Source organism: Symsagittifera roscoffensis, chromosome 3 (assembly GCF_963678635.1).
Source record: "Symsagittifera roscoffensis chromosome 3, txSymRosc1.1, whole genome shotgun sequence".
Classification (NCBI taxonomy): domain Eukaryota; kingdom Metazoa; phylum Xenacoelomorpha; order Acoela; family Convolutidae; genus Symsagittifera; species Symsagittifera roscoffensis.
Window position 1 is genome coordinate 32796953 of NC_087064.1, and position 24888 is coordinate 32821840.

General features: G+C 36.4%; 2 protein-coding genes across 4 annotated transcripts in view; both read left to right on the forward strand.

Moving 5' to 3' along the window:
• The window catches only part of LOC134841669 (protein mono-ADP-ribosyltransferase PARP4-like), a 109368-nt gene extending 106608 nt beyond the window's left edge, over positions 1-2760 (forward strand). The window contains exon 33 of the mRNA XM_063857704.1: positions 2286-2760. Within this exon, the coding sequence (XP_063713774.1) occupies positions 2286-2415 (130 nt within the window). The 3' untranslated portion in view covers positions 2416-2760. The remainder of the gene's footprint in view (positions 1-2285) is intronic.
• The window catches only part of LOC134841414 (bridge-like lipid transfer protein family member 1), a 469521-nt gene that overhangs the window by 14503 nt on the left and 430130 nt on the right, over positions 1-24888 (forward strand). The gene's annotated exons all lie outside the window — the stretch shown is intronic.

Sequence of the window (24888 nt, forward strand, 5' to 3'; positions counted from 1 at the left end):
CGCTATTCGGATTATGTGTCCTCTGTTGTTGGCTTGAAGGCTGGTTCTGTTGTTGGCTTGAAGGCTGGTTCTGTTGTTGGCTTGAAGGCTGGTATAGTCGATGTGGGGGGCTAGCTGTCTGGGGAGCAAGAATTGGGTGTGTGATTTGCTGTCCAATCATTTGACTCTGAGCTGCTTTTGAAGTTGCTGTCGGAAGAAATATTGGCGCTGAAACATTTCTTTGTCGGGTTGCTGGTGCGTTCATCTGCTGATTGAAAACTTGGATTTGAGTTCCAGGGTTGGAGTGCGGTGACGTTTCATGAAGTTGAGCTTCTGAGTTCGGTCTTTGTCCCACTGTTGCTGTCAATTGCTGATTGTCGATTTGGAGTTGAGTTCCATTGTTCAATTCTATAGTCGTTCCTTGAAGTTGAGCTTCTGGGTGGTTTCGGTTGAAAGTTTGAACTTTGTGACAAGTCGGCGTTCGGCTGCTGCAATGAGAGGTTTGACTGAGGATGGAGGTGAGTTCCATGGGCAGATTGAGTTCCAAGAGTTTCTGTTTGTTGTTGATGAATACGATGATCCAAGGTATTGGCGTCGCTGTTAGATCCGGGGCGAAGTAGGAGTCCTGAATTGTCCTGGGTGGAATTTGATCTGTGGTTTGAAGTAGCGTTTAAGATTGCTGGCAATCCTGAAAATTGTGGCAAATCGTTCGGGGTGTCCTGGTCCATGGTAACGTTTTGTGTAGTGGTACTACGGGTTAAACTTTCCGTTTGGCTTCGAAGGGGAAGATTTTCCAAGGCTTGTCGTATTATTGAAGGCGTCGAGACGTTGCTGGCTACTCGTGATGAGTTTAAAGAAGACGTGGCAGTGTTGTTGAGGGTACGCTCGTATCGTTTTGATCGTAGTTGGATCGTTCGGTACAAAACTTTCAAAGTTTTCAATCGTTCAATGATTGAGTCTTGCTGGTCCGTTCCGGTGCGTATTATCTTGACTGTTTCGTTATTGGCATCGTCAAGCAAGCTCTTCAATTCCGTTAAGAAATCGTTTATGATCTGTACTTCGTCGGAATCGCTTATGGCTTGGTTAATTGCTTTTGCTAAAATTTCTACGTCTGTTTCTATGACTTTATAAACAGCATCATAGGTTGAATTCATTTTTAATTGACTATGTCTCCTAAACTTAATTCACGTTTTGACGTGTCAGACAAAAATTCCTTTGATTACATGGAGTGTAAGGAGACTCTGAGAGTCTGAGACGCTGGTGGTAAGGAGTACAAGGAGTGTAATTCCTTTGATTACATGGAACCCTCGTAATTGTATTGTAACAAAAAAAATGATTTTGAGTTTTTTTTCTTTGGAACTTACAATCCAAAAAAAAGAAAAAAAAAGTAAACAATATGATTGGTTAGTATAAGGATGGATTCGTTGATTTTTCAAACAAAAAAAATTTGGTTTCGGTTTCTTTTTTTAAAAACTATTGTGCGCCAATGACAATGGCAATACGTTTTGGATGATTAAGATTCCAATTTCAGATCGTAGTTTAGTTGTTTCCTTTTAAATGATTTCTTTTTGATTTTTGAGTTTCGAGTCTTTCAGTTTACTAATTTGGCGGCATATTCATGTCGAAAATGTGGCAAAATTAGGTTCGGCAAAGAATAAAGTTCAAATGTCGTAGACACCGCTTTTGACTCTTTATTAGTCGTTGTTTTGGGACACATTTTGAACCTTCGATAAAAAAAGGTGCTTGTTAGTTGCTGTAACTGAAATTGGGTGATTTGATACGTCTTATTCAACAAATCAATCTGAAGGTCAATAGGATACTCCTGAATCAACCATCTTTCTGGTATTTTTTGCAAAAAATTTTCTGCTGACGGAATAACAGACAGGGTTGGGCGACAATCTGTAACTAGCCTCGATTTGAAACAGGCAAAAATCAGAAAGGAATTGGCTTCTATCTCACCGTTGACTAGTAGCCGGGCTGTTCTCCGTTTGCTACATTAGGCATGCGTGAGTCTGGTCGCTTAGTATACTTTACTTCATGTAAAACATGAAATAAAGCGTTACTAGTTGTCGCTTTTTCTGAATTGTCGCTCTTAGAAGCGTTTCGGCTCACGAGTTGACAGCCGAAAGCGTCCATTATCTGAAGCTAATAAGGAAAAGCCTGAGATCACTGCTATTCAAGAAAAAGAATTTTTTTGGAAATTGTTCAGTCCGACTATATCGGCTATAATGAGATTTTGATCGAGTTTTTAAAATTGGACTTGCTTTTTTTAATGGTTAAACCACTCAACAGTTTTTGTCGTTTAGATATTGGTATGTCTACTCCAGTTTCAATCTGGGATCCGACTGGCCAAGTGCCGTTCAAAACATCAAGATCAAGTGCGCCACCATGCAACAGCACTCCTATGATGAAGCCAACTCTCACTTTATCATTTAGACGTCCATTGAATTCTTGATTTAAAATAGCTCAACAAGACTCCTATGATGAAGCCAACTCTCACTTTATCATTTAGACTTCCATTTAATTCTTGATTTAAAATAGCTGATAGAAATAAATTCATTTAGATAGACTTACAATACAAAATCTAATCTAACAATTTGAAATGGTTTGTCTCTTATTGATTAATCATTGTGAAATAAATGAGTGTTCGTGTCAACATAACCAGAAAAAATGTTCTTGAGGCAGCGGAAATAAACAGGTTTCATAATTATACATGGTTAATTTGACGCAGACAAAAATTTGAAATGAAGAAAATGCTTATTTTTATTGCGATTTAACGTTTAGAACATTAATTATAAAACTTCACCATTTGTTTTTCTGAGACCCAGTTAGCAAGAAGAGTGACCTAAATTTTTTGTCACGCGGCCACTCTTAAATATGCCTTTCTTAATTCACAAGTTTTCAGCCGAGTTCAATACGCAGGTAACAGACACGGGGCAAATAAGTTACACTTTTTTTGTAAGTTTGTTCGTGCTTCAGTTTGCAAAATTAACGAACGTTTTTCATAGCAGATATACTGGGCGGCTTGAGAACGCATCATAATTATCTGAGTCAGATGAATATCGGCTGTAGGTTGTGTTGGCGGGTGATTAGGGCAATCTGATGATAATCTTAACAAGAAGTCTGGTCCTTTGATCCATCGTGAATCGGTAGTCATGTCACATGCTTTGTAACCACGTGTTCCGTCGTCTGCAGGGTTGTCTTTGCTGGGCACGTATCTTCAGTCTAGTGAAGATGTTGAGTCCATGATGAAATTCAGGCGGTTGGCAATGAAGATCCGGTGTTGTTGATTCGGCGATTTTTTCCAATGAAGAACTGTTGTACTATCTGTCCATAGTGTCGTACTGTCGATTCGTATGTCATGTTGTTCTTTGATGAAACGAGACAGTTTAGCTCCGTTAGTGGCGACTTGAAGCTCGACATTTGGAATTGTCATTCTGCTGATGGGTGCTACTCGGGCTTTTCCAATGACGAACTTAAGTTCCGTTGTGTCGTCGTCGTATCTGATTCTGAGGTAAGCAACTGATGCTAAGGCAAGTTCGGAGGCGTCGCTGAATACATGGAATTGGGTTTCCAGTATCTTCGTTTTTGGTTTGAAGTAAATCCGGGGCAGGCAGATGTCGTTGAATTGGCTTCGCTTGTCTATCCAATCGTTAAGCTCTGTTAAGTGCTTCAGGTTTAGAGGTTTGTCCCATTGAGGTCCATTACTCCAGGCAAGTTGAAGTGATTGTCGTAGTCGAATTGTCAGTGGCATCGTAATTCCAAGCGGGTTAAAGATTGAAGAAGCAAACTTCAATAGTTTGCGCTGCGTTAAGTCCTTCTTGTCAATGGCGTGAAACTTCTTTGCTTCCACAAGAAAAACGTCCGTGTCTGGTTTCCATTTCACTCCAAGAACTCTTTCGAGGGGTCGTTCCTTCCTGGTGAGGCTGTCGCTGTTTTCCAAGTGGTTCTCGTTGACTGTTGTGAGGAATTGTTGAGAGTTTGAGGTCCATTTTGTGAGGTTGAAACCTCCAAGGCTGAACATCTTTTGAAGTCGTTCATTAACTGTGTCGCTTCCGTCGGTGTTGAAACGGCTTTGTATAGGTCGTCCATGTATATGTTGCGTTTTGTGATTTGCTCCAAGGCTGGATATTTGTCGGCATTGTCCTTCGCACATTGTCGAGTGGCGTAGCAGGCAACACATGGTGAGTCGGTAGCTCCGAAGATGTGGCGGGTGTATTGGAAGGTTGCGGGTTGGCCCGTTTTGTCCTTCCACAGAAATCGCAAATACGGCTGGTCCTCTGGGCTCACGAAGACCTGCATGAACATTGCTTCAATGTCGGCAGAAATAGCGATTTGGTCCTCGCGAAATCGCATAACGATTCCAGTAAGGTTTGTGAGGAGGTCTGGTCCAGTTAGTAGGTTGCTGTAGAGTGATACTCCTTTGTAGATGCTCGATGCATTAAGGACTCGGCGTACCTTGCCAGGTTTATTGATGTTTGTCACTGGATGATGAGGAAGGTACCATTTTCCTGTTAAGTCTTCGTGGGAATCATCAACTTTGACTATGAAACCTTTCTGCAAGTCGGTGTCGATGGTCTCTTGATATTTCTGTGCCATCTCGGTGTTTCTCTTCAGTCATTGGAGAAGGTTGTCGAGCTGCTTCTGGGCAAGCCATCTATTGTTTGGCAGTTGTTGTCCACGTTTCCCAAGCATTCCAACTTCGTAGTGTCCATTGGGCAAGCGGGTTGTTGAAGATTCCAAGATGCGGCGAGCTTCCTTGTCGTCTGTTGAGAGGCTGCGTTGATCAGTTGAAATCCCTTCGGCGTCCATTTTCATCCATTCAGCTACTTGGCGAAACAGTGTATCGTCTGTCGTGAAGTTGATTGTGTTGATGTCGTTGGGTGTCGCTGCATTGTCTCGTCCACAGAGAGACCATCCAAGTGGCGTTTTCCATCCAATAGGCACATTTTGTTTTGAATGGTTTACTTCTGAAGGTGTCACGAGCTCGGCGAAATCGCATCCAATGATGATTCCGATTTCTTTCGAGGGCAGTGTGGCTATCCGAATGTGTTGAAGCGGCTCGTTCCTTTGGCAGATTGAGTTGACGAGTTCAGGGTTGAATTGGGAAAGGTTCCAATCCATTATGACGTCGATGTCATTTAGTTGAAATGGCTGCTTTTGCTGGTTGTAGGGTCCAATCGCGATCGTCATCTTTGTAGAAGCTGTGTCTGATGATGTCAGTGCTTGGTTTAGCTGGATGGTGTCGTCTAATTGCTGATCTGGTTTGAGTTGGAGGGCGATTGATGATTTAAGCAATGTCAGTTTGCTTCCACAATCAAGCATTGCATAGGCATGAACTCTATGTTTGCCATGAGAGATCGTTATTGGCAGGGTCGGAATGTGGCGAGTTGATTTCCTTCTGCTTATGCTGGTGCTGCAGTTGGTGGTGTCGTCATGTTGTCTGGAGTTCCGGTTGGCTGTCTCCCTCTGTGTCATCGAGTTGTAGGTGCTGATGTTGTGCAGAAGTGTGTGGTGTTTCTTACTGCATCCGTCCGTCCGGCAGGTTTGCGTTGATTGACAGTCGGCGAAGTTGTGGGGGCTGAGGCAGTTGAAACATAGTTGTAGGTCCCTGGCATGCTGTAATCTGTCCTTTGGGTTCATTGCGATGAAGTGTTGGCATTTTCCAAGGTACTGGCAATTGCGTTTCTCCGGGCAAAAATCTCGTCGTTGATCCTTTTGTCCAGATTTATGTTGCTGCTGGCTGCGTTGCTGGTTCCGGTTGTTCTGATTGGCGCGGTGATCCGATGGTCCATGTTGGTGGGTGTGACCGTTGGATGATGATCCTTGAGTGTTGCTGCTGTTGTAGTTGTTGCTGCTGCTGCTGTTTCTGGTGTTGTTGTTGTTGCTGTTGCTCGGCAAATCGCTGCATGCTTCGGCGTAAATGTTGAACCAATTGGTGAGGTCGATGAGTGATGGTTGTCTGATGTTGCATTGCAGATTGTATCTAGTCCATTCTAGTCGGCAAGGGGTAGGCAGTTTTGACAAAACTGTTTGGACATTTGTCGTAGAGTGTAGATCGTGCTGGAATCCAAGTGTCGTGATTGTATCGACCATTGTCTGTAGGAAGTTGGCGAGGTCCTTGTAGCTTCTGGTATGTCGTAGATTGGGGCCGCTGATGGCGTCGAGTCGTCGAAGGAAGGATGTAACTATCTTCGTCGGGTTACCAAAATCGTTTTCCAGTCGCTGAAGGGCTGCGTCATACATTGCTCCATTGCATCCATATCCTCGGATGAGAGATTTGGCATCTCCGGATACAAGTTTCTGCAGATGTGTCATCTTTTCCGAGTTTTTCATGTCGGTGCTGTTGATGGTTGCGTTGAACAGTCCTATCCAATCTAACCATTGTTCAGGTTCTCCGTCGAATATGAATGGTTTGACAATGGGCACTGATTTCCTGAATGTCTTCGAGATCGTTTGATGATAGTTGTGGTCTGTCGGTGCTGTTCCAAGGTTGGTCGGAATCGGAAAATAAGTCGGCTGGTTCTGATGTGCTGCATGTTGATGGACTGCATGTTGATGAGGGGGAGGTCGGTTGATATTTGGGTGAGTTGTTCCTGTTGGTCCCCTGCAGCCTGCATGAGTGAAGGCTGTTGTTGATGATGTCGGCATGTTCGTAGGGTTGTATGCTGTCGTGGTTCCCAGAAACCCCTCCTGGTACGATCGTATGGCAGGTTGTGTACACTGGTGAGTCAGGGTCGGCTGGCTGGAGGTCCAATTTGTTGCTGTTCGTTGATCTCCTTGGTTTGTTGGCAGTAGTGCTGGTTGTGCTGGTATCGGTACTCCGTTGATGTTTGTGATACCCTTAGCTGTCGTCTGGTGTCCACTGAACACGTTGGTGGGGGGATGATTGGTTGAATTCTGATTTCCAATCGTCAAGATGGGTCTAAAGGCGCTATTCGGATTATGTGTCCTCTGTTGTTGGCTTGAAGGCTGGTTCTGTTGTTGGCTTGAAGGCTGGTTCTGTTGTTGGCTTGAAGGCTGGTATAGTCGATGTGGGGGGCTAGCTGTCTGGGGAGCAAGAATTGGGTGTGTGATTTGCTGTCCAATCATTTGACTCTGAGCTGCTTTTGAAGTTGCTGTCGGAAGAAATATTGGCGCTGAAACATTTCTTTGTCGGGTTGCTGGTGCGTTCATCTGCTGATTGAAAACTTGGATTTGAGTTCCAGGGTTGGAGTGCGGTGACGTTTCATGAAGTTGAGCTTCTGAGTTCGGTCTTTGTCCCACTGTTGCTGTCAATTGCTGATTGTCGATTTGGAGTTGAGTTCCATTGTTCAATTCTATAGTCGTTCCTTGAAGTTGAGCTTCTGGGTGGTTTCGGTTGAAAGTTTGAACTTTGTGACAAGTCGGCGTTCGGCTGCTGCAATGAGAGGTTTGACTGAGGATGGAGGTGAGTTCCATGGGCAGATTGAGTTCCAAGAGTTTCTGTTTGTTGTTGATGAATACGATGATCCAAGGTATTGGCGTCGCTGTTAGATCCGGGGCGAAGTAGGAGTCCTGAATTGTCCTGGGTGGAATTTGATCTGTGGTTTGAAGTAGCGTTTAAGATTGCTGGCAATCCTGAAAATTGTGGCAAATCGTTCGGGGTGTCCTGGTCCATGGTAACGTTTTGTGTAGTGGTACTACGGGTTAAACTTTCCGTTTGGCTTCGAAGGGGAAGATTTTCCAAGGCTTGTCGTATTATTGAAGGCGTCGAGACGTTGCTGGCTACTCGTGATGAGTTTAAAGAAGCGTAGTTGGATCGTTCGGTACAAAACTTTCAAAGTTTTCAATCGTTCAATGATTGAGTCTTGCTGGTCCGTTCCGGTGCGTATTATCTTGACTGTTTCGTTATTGGCATCATCAAGCAAGCTCTTCAATTCCGTTAAGAAATCGTTTATGATCTGTACTTCGTCGGAATCGCTTATGGCTTGGTTAATTGCTTTTGCTAAAATTTCTACGTCTGTTTCTATGACTTTATAAACAGCATCATAGGTTGAATTCATTTTTAATTGACTATGTCTCCTAAACTTAATTCACGTTTTGACGTGTCAGACAAAAATTCCTTTGATTACATGGAGTGTAAGGAGACTCTGAGAGTCTGAGACGCTGGTGGTAAGGAGTACAAGGAGTGTAATTCCTTTGATTACATGGAACCCTCGTAATTGTATTGTAACAAAAAAAATGATTTTGAGTTTTTTTTCTTTGGAACTTACAATCCAAAAAAAAGAAAAAAAAAGTAAACAATATGATTGGTTAGTATAAGGATGGATTCGTTGATTTTTCAAACAAAAAAAATTTGGTTTCGGTTTCTTTTTTTAAAAACTATTGTGCGCCAATGACAATGGCAATACGTTTTGGATGATTAAGATTCCAATTTCAGATCGTAGTTTAGTTGTTTCCTTTTAAATGATTTCTTTTTGATTTTTGAGTTTTGAGTCTTTCAGTTTACTAATTTGGCGGCATATTCATGTCGAAAATGTGGCAAAATTAGGTTCGGCAAAGAATAAAGTTCAAATGTCGTAGACACCGCTTTTGACTCTTTATTAGTCGTTGTTTTGGGACACATTTTGAACCTTCGATAAAAAAAGGTGCTTGTTAGTTGCTGTAACTGAAATTGGGTGATTTGATACGTCTTATTCAACAAATTAATCTGAAGGTCAATAGGATACTCCTGAATCAACCATCTTTCTGAAATTTTTTGCAAAAATTTTTCTGCTGACGGAATAACAGACAGGGTTGGGCGACAATCTGTAACTAGCCTCGATTTGAAACAGGCAAAAATCAGAAAGGAATTGGCTTCTATCTCACCGTTGACTAGTAGCCGGGCTGTTCTCCGTTTGCTACATTAGGCATGCGTGAGTCTGGTCGCTTAGTATACTTTACTTCATGTAAAACATGAAATAAAGCGTTACTAGTTGTCGCTTTTTCTGAATTGTCGCTCTTAGAAGCGTTTCGGCTCACGAGTTGACAGCCGAAAGCGTCCATTATCTGAAGCTAATAAGGAAAAGCCTGAGATCACTGCTATTCAAGAAAAAGAATTTTTTTTGGAAATTGTTCAGTCCGACTATATCGGCTATAATGATAACGTGTTAGATTTTGATCGAGTTTTTAAAATTGGACTTGCTTTTTTTAATGGTTAAACCACTCAACAGTTTTTGTCGTTTAGATATTGGTATGTCTACTCCAGTTTCAATCTGGGATCCGACTGGCCAAGTGCCGTTCAAAACATCAAGATCAAGTGCGCCACCATGCAACAGCACTCCTATGATGAAGCCAACTCTCACTTTATCATTTAGACGTCCATTGAATTCTTGATTTAAAATAGCTCAACAAGACTCCTATGATGAAGCCAACTCTCACTTTATCATTTAGACTTCCATTTAATTCTTGATTTAAAATAGCTGATAGAAATAAATTCATTTAGATAGACTTACAATACAAAATCTAATCTAACAATTTGAAATGGTTTGTCTCTTATTGATTAATCATTGTGAAATAAATGAGTGTTCGTGTCAACATAACCAGAAAAAATGTTCTTGAGGCAGCGGAAATAAACAGGTTTCATAATTATACATGGTTAATTTGACGCAGACAAAAATTTGAAATGAAGAAAATGCTTATTTTTATTGCGATTTAACGTTTAGAACATTAATTATAAAACTTCACCATTTGTTTTTCTGAGACCCAGTTAGTAAGAAGAGTGACCTAAATTTTTTGTCACGCGGCCTTTCTTAAATATGCCTTTCTTAATTCACAAGTTTTCAGCCGAGTTCAATACGCAGGTAACAGACACGGGGCAAATAAGTTACAATTTTTTTTGTAAGTTTGTTCGTGCTTCAGTTTGCAAAATTAACGAACGTTTTTCATAGCAGATATACTGGGCGGCTTGAGAACGCATCATAATTATCTGTGTCAATTATTTTACCATCAGAAAAAATAGCTGAAAAGATTGGACTTTTCCGTATCAGCAGTCTTTAGAAAAGGTTGATCTAATTTCAAAGGCTAATCTGCAGTTGATTAGTTCATTTTTTGAGCTTAAATTTGATTATAAAATAAAATCAAATAGGTACTGTTGGAGCTAAAATGTCGAAGCAATTCTTCTACTTCTGAAGTTGACCAATAACAGAAATTCGTGATCCTCGCGAAATTTCGGAATAGCCAAAATTAAATTTTTTTTCAAAATTTTCATGTTTGGAGAAATAACGATTATTTCACGTGTTCAAATAACGAAACCTTTTGTACTTCATTAAATTCTAAATTTTTCAGATTTATTGGTTGTGCCTTTTTGCCAGCTTAACTGAGTTTTTGTTTGAAGCTCGCTTCAACTTCATTCTCTAAGTAGAGCTTAAATTAACATCTCCAATAGCAGAAATGTTGCCTTGTTGTTGGAAATGATAAATTAATTTTTCAAAACTTTCGTTCGAAAAAAAAGCTAATAATCCGAACTGAAATTCAGTAAGTATTCGCCTGCGATCTATTCGTAAAGTTCCAGTTCTGTGATTTAGTTCTACCAAAAAGAATAATCATAATTGAAGAGCGATATACATTTCATTCTAGCAACGTGTTAGCAACAAATCATTCTGGCTCCTTAACTATTCGAAATTCCTCTGAGACTCCGAAACTATTTTTTTTTACATAAGCTGTTTGTGAAAAAAAGAACAATGCTAATTTAAATTAACTGAACATAACGACTCAAGACTGAAATTTAAAACGCATTTTTCTCAAATTGGGCTGGCGATGGACAAAAGAAAGAAGGTGACAATTCTTAACTATAATTTAAACAGAATCAGTATGAAACATTTTAAAGCGCGATTCGGGCCCAAATTTGATTTCAGAATTTGTCATTTTTGCTTTATAGTTAATCAAAAACAACGCAAATAGATCTCTCCAATTGTTGACAAAAGTACAAGGCTGGCGTGTTATTAACACATTGTTTTTAACAAGGGTATATTTAACATGTTATTAACCTGCTTTGTTCTTAACAGTGTCAAGTTGCGTCAAGTGCTGGCCTCGAAAGGTGCTTTTCAACCTTGGGATTCACCTACGGGAAGTTACGAGCCTCAATGGGGGTCGAAAAAGCTGGGAAACTGGCTTTTTTGTTCAAGCAACTCAAGCAGGAGAGATGTAGTTATTCGTGTAGATGGAAGAAGATTGTTTTGTTCGTATTTCAAGACGGGTCTCGTTGATCGTGGGTAGTCCTGGGTGATTGTGTCAATACTTCTGATCGATGCAATGATGTATCGATTTTCTTAAGTTTAGAGCGAGACTACGTGCAGGGTGAAGTTTGACTTTTACGTGTGAAGTGCCAAGGGACTAGGATCGGTATGTGAGATCAATATCGTGATGGCCATTGGTCTGGTTCAATGGGTTTCCTTTGCTGCGATGTTGGGTCCCTACTGAAAATCTTTTGAGGGTAGTGACTTCGGCAACAAACCAAATAGGTTTGCCATTCCTGAGTTGGAATGTTGTCGAGTTGTCATCTCTTTGCTACTCGTTCCTTGGGCTCTAAGAAATCTTTGCATTTTGCATTTGTTTATTTATAACTGGTTAGTTAAGATTAATTTCTATTTATGATTTATTATTAGTTATTATCACAAAAGCGTTTTTATTCTTGCTCGGTTGTTTTAAAGAGTTGCTCACCCTGGAGCCACTATTATCAAAAATAGAGTACTGCATGAGTCGTAGTGCATGGGGTGGGCACGTACTTCGAGCGACGTCATTCTGTTGGGTGAGGCCAGAAGTAGGTTATATTTTAATGGTCTCTTGTGCAGAGTCTCTTTACATGTTCAACCTTTTGTAACATTTTCATTTCTTGATTTTCTTTTTTTTTGTTTTGGTTGTGTCTTTTTCTCAGAGTATAATCTTTTGTTTTGGGTTCGTCTGTCGACTATTCGTCTGTGTATTATTTGATTTTAGTATAACTTGATGGTGGCATTCAAAAGAATTATTTATCCAGTTTTAATCTGAGTTTAATCCGGTTTGGGTACCGTGGGACTTTCTTTCTTAGTCATGCTATTAGTTGGTGGTTTTGTGGCGTTAATAAACTGCGTTGGTAAGCTTAGCTTACCTTTATAATTCCTTCCAACCGGGTTAAAGGAAGAGTTGTCATCAGTGAACTTGGAATTCAATAATTGAACAGTTCTTCGTGGGCGAGCTGTGGGATTGTGGAAAGGGTGTGTGAGTTATGGGCGAGTGAAGAATTCAAACTTATAAATGAATCGTCTTGTGAAAAGGTTAGTTTTACTCAATTTATTTGCAGCTTTTCATGAAATTACTACATAGAAGTTTGAATTTACTGCTATGGAATTTTAACTTTATGAATATACTGCCTTTTGAACAAAAAAAAATATTACTTCAATTACATACTGCGATTGTTAAATTGAATTTTGAAAAATTTATAGAAAAGAGTTTACAATTTTTATTTAGTTTTATTTGTTTTGGAAGAATGAATGTTGAAATCTAATGAAGAAAACTGACACAAATATGAAGAACGGTTGGTCTGCGTTTGAATTTATTAGATAATTTTAGTGCGAATAGTGGAAATTTTAGTGGAAAATTAGTGCGAATAGTGTCTGATGATAAGAGGAGTTTGGCAAGCATGCGGATGATATATTTACTTTGAAGGAGTGGCCACAGAAGCTCGAGTGTTCGGATGATAATGGGCTCTTCACTATTGAGTGAGAATTCATGCGATGTATTTTGGCTTAGGTTTTTTAACTTATGATTTTATTTAGTATTGTGAATGTATTCCAGAATAAGGATTTCGATCGGCTGTATATGTTTCTGGGCGATGACTACTTAGTGGGCGGGAATCTTCAATATCGAAGAATTTGGTTAGTGGGCAGAGTATATACATTTGTTTTATGGGATCATAGTTACGGAGGATGCTGTGTATGTTAGTAATTTTTTTTACAATAAGTGAGGTTTAGAAATAAAAGTGTTGTGTATTTGGAGTAAATGAATGTATATTTGTGCTGCGGGTTTCGTGATGGTGCGTTAGTTATGTAGTGGTGCTGAATAAATTTATAATAGGCGTATGTGAGGGTTAATTTATTTTGTAACATTATCTCGTGTGAGCAGTGCAAGTCACATTCCTTTGGTGTTAGAAAAAGAAAAGTTAGTAAAAAGTGATTAAATTTGTTGAAATTAGAATCATAAGCTTTGGTGTCTCGGAGTGCCGTACAAACAATATTATCATAATTTTTATTCATGCTGTTAATTACAAGTACATATTCTGATTTTTTAATAAAAAAGTTTCTCAGTTATTTGGAGGTTAGTAATTTCATCTTCTTCTATGACTGTATCTTCCAAATATTGTGCAATAGCGTGATTGTAGTTGTTAATTGAAAATCTGTTAGCTTTTTGTGCAACAAATCTATTTAATGTTTGTTTCAGTCCGATGGTTGTCATTTTTTTCATGCAGCGCTGTAGTTAGTTGGCGTAGTCGAGATTGACCGATTTCAATGTCGGCTGGGTTATTGTACAAAAAGAGTGATAGTGGGTTTGTGAAGTAATGGTGAGATGTCCATGATAAGGTGGGAAGCAGGCTATATTCGTCTTCAAAATTCATCTTTGGTCATTATTGTGATAGTTGGTTTATTGTGGAATAAAGGTAAAACTAATTTTGAGGAATTTTTTAATATTAGTGTGCTGTGGGTGAAAGGAAAACAGTCGTGGTGGTCGAGGGTGGTGAAGTATTTTGGTATTGGGGTGCTTTCGCTTGAATACTCGGTGGGCTCGGGTTTCTTCTACTGTGGAGGCTGGGTCGGAGGGTTCGGAGGAGGAAATGGATTGTGATAACTGATGAATTGGTAATGTGTTATTCTTTGAGGCTGTTGTTGTAAAGTGATGAAAAGGTCAAGTTCGCACTCTAATTCTTCATTTACGGGGCTAGGGGCTAAAAATAAATGGTTGTTCTGAGAACGAAATCTAGTGGTGTGTGGTTGTTCTACGATTTGCTAATATGTGTCGTCTATATGCGGTTGATTGACTACTATATGAGAAACTGGGCTTTGTGGGTAGCTATGACTTGGAGAGATGTGCTCTGTTATTTTTAGATGTGCTCTGTTATGTGCTCAGTTTCGTGGTACTAAAGTTAATGGATGATTAATATGAAAATTTGGTAATTGTGCTGCAGTAGGTGTTGTGTTTTTGTTGTCTTGTGAAGTATCGTATGCATTTGGTGTGGTTGATAATTTTTAATTGCATTCACTTATTTGAGCCTCTAAAAATTTTTATTAATTGAGTTTGAAAAAGTTCCAAAAAATCCTGCAAACAATCTTGCTAATAATATGCGTGCTACACTTGCTTGTTTGTTGTCTTGTGTGTGTACTGCGCATGTGTTTTAGATTCCTTTTAATATTGAGAAAAAAATTACAAAAAGATGACCATGGCGGATAAACTACTCAAGCTTTCTAAGATGTAATTGGGTCATCCTAGAAAGGCGAGAAGTTCGTTTTTTAGGTTTACAAATCTAAAAATATTAAAAGATGAAATATCTTGTGGACGGTATTTTTCAACGTTTAGTCATATGTAACCTTTTATATCTCTAATGTATCCGCTAATGTGTCTTGTGCATAGATGTCTGAAAATCTTGCGGTTCCGGCAAGTTTTCTTAAATTTTGATCTTTTGATTGTCTTCGGGTTGTGTCCATTTTTGTAAGAAAATCTTGAAATTGTTGTGTGCGAATGTGATTTTGTATATCAGATCTGGAGTATATACCTATTGATTGTAAATCTATTTTGGGGTTACGAGCAGTAGCTTTTATACTTTCTGGTGAAAATTTGTTTAATGGTGGCATAAGTGTGGGGTATGGGTAAGAAGATAGTATTTGTCTTCATTCGGCTTTAGCTGTACAACATTGTGGCTATTTTCAGATACACATGGGACGGCTGTACCTCAAAAATATATTCGTCTAGAAAGTTTATCGACAACATATACTTTATTTTTGTAGAATGTAGGGATTCTCCTATAACATCGTTTTTCTTCAAAAACATTTAGTAGAAATTGTGTTCGTTCAAGTCACATAAGTGATGGAGTGTTTCTAAATCTGATAAAGACATTTCTTGAAAAATTCTGCTTGTTGAGTCATCCAATTTCATATTTAATGGGTTGTCATAGTGGGATGCGCCAAAATAAATATTGTTCATGAGTGATAGTTCTTGTAAACGTGTGCTACCTTCATCTTGTGGGCAAAATTGTCCACCAGTATCTCCTGTATTTTTCAAAAACGTTACTAGAATGGATGAGTTTTCGTCACTGTTACTGTGGTACGTTTAAATTGGGTTAATTTTTAATTTTTCTGTTTTCATGTCGAAACCTTTTTTGTAATCGATGAGATTTTTTGAATATTGTGATTTGTAAAGTGGAGTATTATATTTGCAAGGTGAGTTCTGTTTCGGGATAGATCTGAAAACTTGTTAATTTATTTTCTATTTCATCGACATTTTCATAACGATTTCTGTTAGGTCTTATTTTATCAGGGTTTAATTGTTCAAAGTAATTTGATTCAATGAAAGTTTTTTGATGAAAATTAATCATTCTTGCGTGAATTCTTGCTAATAAAATGTGGTACATGTGTCTTCAGGGAACCAAGCGATGGTTGCCTGTGTTTGATGGTAGGATCGCAATGACCTTAGTCATTTTTGCAAGCTGAGCGTTTTCCTTGATATTTTATTGTGTAATCTTTTAAATCTCCTGTTATTTGTTCTTTTTCTAATTGAACTTTCTAATCAAAAAAACATTATTTCTTGATTTCCTTTATTTTTTTTGTGTGTGCTTTACAATTAGAAGGGCTATTTATTTTGATGTTTTGTATCCAATTTTTATTGTGTAGGTCATGCTTCAATCGTCCGTGAAACGGATATTTTTTGTCTATTTTTATATGACCTTGGTATCTTTCAAGTTCTGATTGATGTGAAGAGTCTGGAAAACCCTGAAATTTTACCAAATTTTGTTTTATGCCTTTGTTCGTCTTTAATTTTAATCGTTTGAGTTCGTTTTTATAGTCGTCACGATTAAGACGTAAAAGTCTTTCAATGTTGCTTTGATAGGAAGATTCGTGATCGAGTCTATTTTGGTTTCCATTTGAGACTTGGGAACAATGTGCTTTTTTCTCTGGAAGTTTCGCTGTGAATTTATATCCTGTTAAGGTTGTGGCTCAGGTTTATGAATAAAATGTCGCTACTATATTTTTTGTTTCTATTTCTTGTTGTTCTGATTCGTATTGAGTTACTTAATTTATTGCGTATTTACGTAGTGTTTTTTCGTTCTTTTTCTTCATAATCATAATGTGTAACTAATAAGTCTTGTGGTCCTGTTCGAGGGGAGGGATTTTGATTGGATGTTAGTAGAAGAACACGAGGAGAATGGGTTTGTAGGAAAAAAACTAATAAAAGATACATGTGTAGGATACTCCTGAATATGGGTTATAGAATGTGATATATCCAAGTGTCTTTTTTGTATGTCGATCGTTTTTATAGACAGTTTCTGTTGTGATAAATGCGGGAGGTACAGATTGAGCTGTTACAATTGGTGCAACTAGGGCTAGAGAGTGATGTACTAAATTTTTTTAAAATTATTGTTATTTCAAATTTTAGTATTAAAAAGTCTTGTGTAAGGTTCTGTATTTTGTGTTCTTGTATGTCTTTATGAATATCGTGTCTGTATCGTAACCTGTTGAGTGACCAATTCTGTATTCTTTCGCTATCAAGATGTTGACCAAGTAAGAGAGGGGTGCTACGAATGTATTGCAATCTAGTCGTAAAAGAATATTGTTGGTTAAGAGATCTATCATCTAAATTTGTAGAAAAATTTAGTGGAAATGTTGTAGTTGGATTTTGACTTATTATTGAAGGGGTTGTGTAATAAGGTTTTTGGTAGTGACAAAGATGTATCGGATGAGATATCTATAGGGTCAGTTACTAAATTTGGCTCACCTTGAGTGAAAGCTTGTGTCAGCCAATGTGGGAGACGTTGTGCTGAAGTTGAAGGTTAAAGGGATTTTCACGAACTTGTTCGGATGTGGGGGTTGATCCTGAGTAATCCAGTGGTATGTTTGAAGTACTTCAATGTGAAATTGTTTGTAATGGTGGGGGTAGGGTACTTAAAATTGTACTAATGGAAAGATCCAGAGGATTTGGGGATGGTGATGAGGGTATAATAAAATGAACTCTGGGCGTAAGATTTCTATTTCGTCTTGGATGGATTATTTGTCTATCTTTTGTAGATGTTTGATTTTGGTTTTGACTGCGATATTTTGTTCTATTAATGTCTCGTTGAAGAGAAGGGTAGGTGTTGTATGTTGGTTCGTATTGCCGTTCGCTTAGAGGTGCATGGCGAACTACGGATATTAAAATTCTGATAGTAACGCGTGTCTTTCTTCAAATGTATAGGAATCTTCTTGAAATGAAATGCCTGGGGATAATTAGGGTTGAATTTTTTGACTGGACTTTGGTGTTGTTGGAAGTTCCTGGGATGTCGTAGTCGGTGGGGATTGCTGTGTTGGTTGTTGATTAGCAATTTTGAAATATTTGAATTGTTTGTTTCTTATGAACGAAATCTATGTAGTTTATAATATGCTTCTATGAAAATGATTAAGAGGACTGTTGCTAGTGCAAAGGTGATCATTGCCTTTTTTATACAGTTACAAGTTACAGATTGTCAAAAGTAGGGAAACTAGAAAGGTGACGAAAGTTACTAAAAAAAGAAGGATGTCTTATCATTTAGATAGTTGTTGAATTATCGTACTTGAGGAGGTGGTCAAAAAGTTTTGAGAAATTGAGATAGGTTTTTAAGAGGGAATGAAAAATTACGAAAAAACTGCAGTAAATAATGATGAGGAGGAATATTTCAAGGGTGTCTACGATAAAAAAATTTTATGGGTTGAAAAAAAATTGAGAAGAATGAACAGGTTTTGAAATTATTTTCCGCATCAAAAATTGAGTAGGGTTGGATTGTTTATTGATTTTTGACAAGTGGATTGGATATGGACAATTCCTGGTGAGGGCAAACCTGAAGGTCTAGGAATGAGCTTCCTAGTTTTGGTTTTATTCATTGAATGTTTTATTCAAAAGTTTTATCTACTTTAGGCTAAATGATCATTTCGAATTTTTTCTTCAGGCTTTTTAAATATTTTTCATTGATTGATATGTGCAGTGTAAGTTGAGACAATATTGTTGATTTGTGTACTGGTTGTTAAGGGAGTGTTCTAACATTTAGATTTTGTTTATTTCAGTTTTCAAATATAGGCGTGTTGCTTTTTTACCTGGAGGGTTTTAAGCTATAGTTTCATATGTGTTTGAAGTCAGTAAAGTGTCGCTTAATGAAGTCGTATCAGATGGAGTGATGTTTATATAGATTCTGATTGGTTGAAATTGAACTTTTTAATTAAGAGTGTTAACATTAAATATAGAAAGGAGAAGAAAGTTTGCTGTATTTGAAATGTTTAAAACCCTTAATTAAATGGAATGTGATTTTTGACATTCAACTTTTTTAGTTCTTCAGAGTATGGCATGAAAGTTTTGTGATCTTTCCGTGGTTGGTTTTCCAAGTCGTGATGATTGTAGTTGTTGAGATTTTTCTTTTGTTCTTGTGATAAAAATTGTACTTCCGATTTTCGATTTTTTAATTTGGTTTTGAGGTATTTGTTCATTGCTGATTTCTTAAGATTTTGGGTGGGTCATTTAAATTTCTTTATTTTTTTATGCTAATAATTGTGTTGAACAACAATTTAAATCTTGATTTTGTTGATGATTATCATCTGAGGTGTCGTGGACAACTATTAGTCCTGTAGACGAATGTGACTACGTTAGTTCGCGAGGAGCGAATTGTTTTGGGTAATATGGTAAAAGATTGTTTCGGTGTTGAACTATTTCCTTTTTATTTAAATCAATAAGTTTGTATGTTACAACAGTGGATTTGTCAATTATCTGAAATGGTCTTTTTCGGATTGGTTGTATTTTTTAGATATTCCTTTTTGTGTTACAAGTTTTGGTATTAAGACATATGTTCCGGTTTTTAAGTTTGTAGCTGGTGTGAATCGTGGATTAATTTGCGATTGAATATTTTGTCTTTGTAAAAGTTTCTTGGCGATTTTTTGATAACCTTCGTTGTGTTTTTTATCCCTATGCGACATGAGAAGTTCGGGATTTGTTTTTACTGTTATAAAGATGGCCTAATGTAATGTTTTCATCATTTTTGAATTCAGTGCCCTTATCTGTGAAAAATATTTTTGGTAATCTAAATTTTGCTATCCAGTATTCATAGAGTGTTGTATATGGGTAATAAGCATTACAATGAGGTACAAGGTTGAGTGCTACATAGTGTGTAAATGCATCAACTAAAGCGATAATATATGCGTTTCTTTCTGAGGAGGGTGATATCTGTGATATCGGTCCTTTTGTATCAAATGAGAATCTGTGGTTGAAACATAAACATTGTCCTTTGAATTCTTGTTTTTCTTCTATTTGTTTTTGATGTGGGTATGGTTTATTTATTTGGCATGTAATGCAATCGTTACGTAATACTTCAACCCGAATTTTTGCATTTAGAAAGTAAAAGTTTTGGATAAAATTTGAGTAGGTTTTTACTGATCCTGCCTGTCCTTTTGTAATTAAGGAGTGTGAAGTGTGAAAAGCTAGGAGTATCATCATTAAAGGTCGTCAGGGTACTTTTAATCCAAATGTTTGGTTTTCCAAAATATCGGTGTTCTCGTCTATGAATGTGTTATTTAATTTTCTGAAGTATCTAAGAGGTGTTTTGTTTCCTAGATTTTTGATATCTGCCCCTTTACGGGTTTTGTTTTATATTTCTGCCAAGACTTAAGTTGTCTAATGACTGGGTCAAGGTTTTGTTTTTTTCTGTAGTAGTTCCAGTGTCATTTTTTTCTGTGGCTGGAAAAAAGTGTTTTCAGTTTCTGTTTTTAAGAGAGGTATATCATCTGGAGGGTCATGTAGATTAAAAACTTGATTTTTTTGTGTATTTTGAGTCTAAATCTGGGGGTCCTGAAAAATTTATTTTTTCAGTTAAGGTTTCTTTTTCTACTAAAGGAAATAAGTCTGTCCTATGCATTTTTTGTTGAGGTGGTTTTTGTTTTGTATTGTTTTTGATCCATGATGAATATGGTATCACTTTAAATGTAGAGTTTCCTAACAAATCTACTTCGTAATGATTATTTTGGCGATCTTAAAATAATGAAAAATGTTGTAAGTTATTTAATTGTGCATTATCAAGATCGGTTTTTAGTGCCTTTTTACATTCTAATCGTGGTGATATTTCGTCTTTTGCAAGGAAAAGTTTCGTATTTTGCGGTATTGCTAACGTAGTTTTTCTTGATATCAGTTCATGTGGTGTATTTCGACTGAATGTATCTGGTAATGCAAAATTTTTTCCTGCAGTCCAGACTATATGTAAGTTTGGGAATTTCATTTAAAATAATTGAAATATATAAAGTTTATCGTTTGGTTTTGATTTTTGTGTAAATAGGAAAAATATAGGTTTATGATCTGTAAACAAAAATGTTGGATGTTTTGATCTAAGTAATAAAAACTCATATTCTGTGAGAGTATATATTATAGCTGTACTTTCTCTCATAAGTGTAGAGAGTCTAAGGTCTAACTCGGCTTGAGTAAATAGTCTTGAGTTTGCTCAGATGAGATTCATTTTGTTGGTTCCTTTGTGTGATTGTAATAATGCTGCGCCAATTCCCAAATTTGAGGCGTCGCAAATGGCACAAAATGGTTGATCTGGATCCGGGATCGTATTTGATATTTGTTCAGTGAGAAGTTTTTTTATTCCTTCAATTCGTTTTTGATCTTCTGTCATCCATTCAAAATTATTTTGTTGTCTGAGAATATTATAAAATGGTTCTAAGTATAATTGCATTTTATAGACATATTTACTTAAAATTTTAACATTCCGAGTATTTCTTGAATTTTTTTTTATTTGATGGAGGTTAAAGTTTCATGATTGCGTCGATGCGAGATTTTAATGGAGTGATTGTCTTTCCTTCAGGAATTTAACACGGATAGGGAAGAAATGTGATTTATCTGGGCTGTTTTCATGCTTTCCTTAAGTAGTTTTTGGTGATACTTTTCCAATACATTAAACACTACGTGTTTCGTCTGTGATTGCATGAAAACATCGTCTAAATATTTAAAAGAATTCATTATTCTATATGCTGTTTCTACTGTGGGATAAATTGTTGCATTGGTTTCACAAAATCCTAACATTCCTAGGGGTAGCGCTATTTTATATGGGGATTTATTGTATATGTGAAAAGAATTTATATCTGAACTAGTTTTTTTTGTGTATTTGATTGATGAGATTGTTACTCGAAAAATTTTATGGATTGATTTGAATTCAAGGTCGGACATATGGTGGTTGTTTATTTTGATCTATCTTATTTTGATGGACTTTACCTATTGAGACTCTGTATACATATCCTGATAATGTCTTCAGGTTTTTTCGTTCTTGATTGTATATAGAGTAAAAATCGAAAAAAAATGGAGGTTTTTTGTTTAATTTTCGAAAGAATGTCAATGATGTGTTATTCATTCTTGTGTATTTATCCTTCAAATGTAATTTAATAATTAGGATATTAATAGTGGAGATATATTCAGTTGTAAATGAAATAAAAACTTTACATCCAAAATTGTTACCTTCACAGACTTCAAGCAATTTAGCTACAGCACAAGGATCAATTCTGACAAACTATGGAAAAAGTCAATTGCTCCTCGCTTCCACTCGAACAATGGAACAAATTAAACTTAAAAATAAAACTTTCAAACAAACATTTCACATCATAGATATAAAAACACATTATCGTTGCGTACCATTTATTACTAAATATATCCCCACTATTAGTATGTGTTTTCATATCTGTGATGTGAAATGTTTCTTTGAAAAGTTTATTCAAAAGTTTAATTTGTTCCATTGTTCAAGTGGAAGCGAGAAACTATGGATTTTTTTCATAGTTTGCTAGACCTGATCCTTGTGCTCTACCTAATTTGCTTGAAGTCTGTGAAGATAACAATTTTGGATGTAAAGTTCTTATTTCGTTCCATGTGTGAATTTTTACAATAATTGAATCTTCTCGTGAGTCTATTATGAAGTCAATTTCGAGGTCTGTTATGTGAAAATCTTTGCTTTTTGGACTTTCTAATAAAAATGAGATTGTCCTAATTTTTTCTTTAGGTGGTTGTAATTTATTCGCTGTATTTTGATATATATTATTTGTACTTGAAATTCCTCAAAATTTTTGTTCGGTGTAATCTGTTATGTTTTGTGTACTGTCTTGATTGTTTTGATGATATCTCGATTCAATTGGTGTTTTGTATTCATTTTCAATCTGAAGCATGTTTATTGAAAGCGTATTTTCTGTTTCGCTCTCATCATCTGTGAATTCACAATTTATGTGATTTAGCTGTAATTGTGTTTTATTTCTGTGTGGTGACTGAGAATAATTTATCTGTCGATTTGGATAATTAGAATTTCGATTCCTGGAATTTTCAAGTGATCTATTGTGATTATTCTTATAGTTTGATATGCTGTTTGAATAGTTTCGTGATCCAATAGCAGAGTATTGTCTATTTCTAAGGTTTGAGTAATTCCTGTTTCGATTATATGAGGAGCTTCTGGAACGGTCATTTGAATAATATCTATTTCGAGAGTTTGAATGAGAAAGATTTGTATTTTAATTTGAGTAAATACTTCTGTTTGGGTTTGATCGTGTATAATTATTTCTATATTGATTATTTTGACTGTTTGAGCCACTATATCTATTTTATGAGAAATTTTGTGAATTTCATCGATCTGGAGATCTTGCCCCATAGTTATTTCGATAAGGTGATTGTTGTCTACAAAAAATATAGTTATCTGGGAGTGCTTTTCCCGAACTATTATTACTGCGAATGTTTTTTTTTTGGTAAACTCTGGTCTTCTTTCATGTACTGATAAAAAGTTTTATTTGGTTCTTTATGTTTCTGTGGTTTTTTAAGATTATCTTGTTGTTTTTGTTTACATTCAGCGATGCTTTGTCCATATTTACGGCAATAGTTACAACATTTTTTGAATGACGGTTTTGTTTTAAAATTTGGATTTTTCTTGTAGATATTTAGTAGTTTAGTAATTTTTTCAGCTAGTTCAATGTCGGAGTCATGAATGTTATTCATTTGTGAAGTAGTGGTATGGATTTTGTTTTCGTGTTGTAATTTTAAATTTTCTCTTTTTTCCCATTTCAGAGTGATTTCAGCTTGTCCAAACTCATCTGCTAGTTTTCGGAAATCTATATCAGGTTCTTGACTTGAAGATGGATGTGATGCTCTCTTTTTGTTGCTATTTTTGGTAATTGTGGTGTTAGAGTCATCATTAAGATTTCTGTCATCTTTTTGTTTTTATAATCAAGCGTATTAGGAGAATATGGTTTCTTACTAATGTTTCAATTCGTACCGCAAGTTGCTTAATTGTTTCATTAGGGAGTCTACGGAGTCTAGGTTGCATAGAATTCTTTGATGTTGTTTATTTCTTTCAGTGTCGTGAGAGAGGTATATCATCTGGAGGGTCATGTAGATTAAAAACTTGATTTTTTTGTGTATTTTGAGTCTAAATCTGGGGGTCCTGAAAAATTTATTTTTTCAGTTAAGGTTTCTTTTTCTACTAAAGGAAATAAGTCTGTCCTATGCATTTTTTGTTGAGGTGGTTTTTGTTTTGTATTGTTTTTGATCCATGATGAATATGGTATCACTTTAAATGTAGAGTTTCCTAACAAATCTACTTCGTAATGATTATTTTGGCGATCTTAATATAGTGAAAAATGTTGTAAGTTATTTAATTGTGCATTATCAAGATCGGTTTTTAGTGCCTTTTTACATTCTAAGCGTGGTGATATTTCGTCTTTTGCAAAGAAAAGTTTCGTATTTTGCGGTATTGCTAACGTAGTTTTTCTTGATATCAGTTCATGTGGTGTATTTCGACTGAATGTATCTGGTAATGCAAAATTTTTTCCTGCAGTCCAGACTATATGTAAGTTTGGGAATTTCATTTAAAATAATTGAAATATATAAAGTTTATTGTTTGGTTTTAATTTTTGTGTAAATACGAAAAATATAGGTTTATGATCTGTAAACAAAAATGTTGGATGTTTTGATCTAAGTAATAAAAACTCATATTCTGTGAGAGTATATATTATAGCTGTACTTTCTCTCATAAGTGTAGAGAGTCTAAGGTCTAAGTTCGGCTTGAGTAAATAGTCTTGAGTTTGCTCAGATGAGATTCATTTTGTTGGTTCCTTTGTGTGATTGTAATAATGCTGCGCCAATTCCCAAATTTGAGGCGTCGCAAATGGCACAAAATGGTTGATCTGGATCCGGGATCGTATTTGATATTTGTTCAGTGAGAAGTTTTTTTATTCCTTCAATTCGTTTTTGATCTTCTGTCATCCATTCAAAATTATTTTGTTGTCTGAGAATATTATAAAATGGTTCTAAGTATAATTGCATTTTATAGACATATTTACTTAAAATTTTAACATTCCGAGTATTTCTTGAATTTTTTTTTATTTGATGGAGGTTAAAGTTTCATGATTGCGTCGATGCGAGATTTTAATGGAGTGATTGTCTTTCCTTCAGGAATTTAACACGGATAGGGAAGAAATGTGATTTATCTGGGCTGTTTTCATGCTTTCCTTAAGTAGTTTTGGGTGATACTTTTCCAATACATTAAACACTACGTGTTTCGTCTGTGATTGCATGAAAACATCGTCTAAATATTTAAAAGAAGTCATTATTCTATATGCTGTTTCTACTGTGGGATAAATTGTTGCATTGGTTTCACAAAATCCTAACATTCCTAGGGGTAGCGCTATTTTATATGGGGATTTATTGTATATG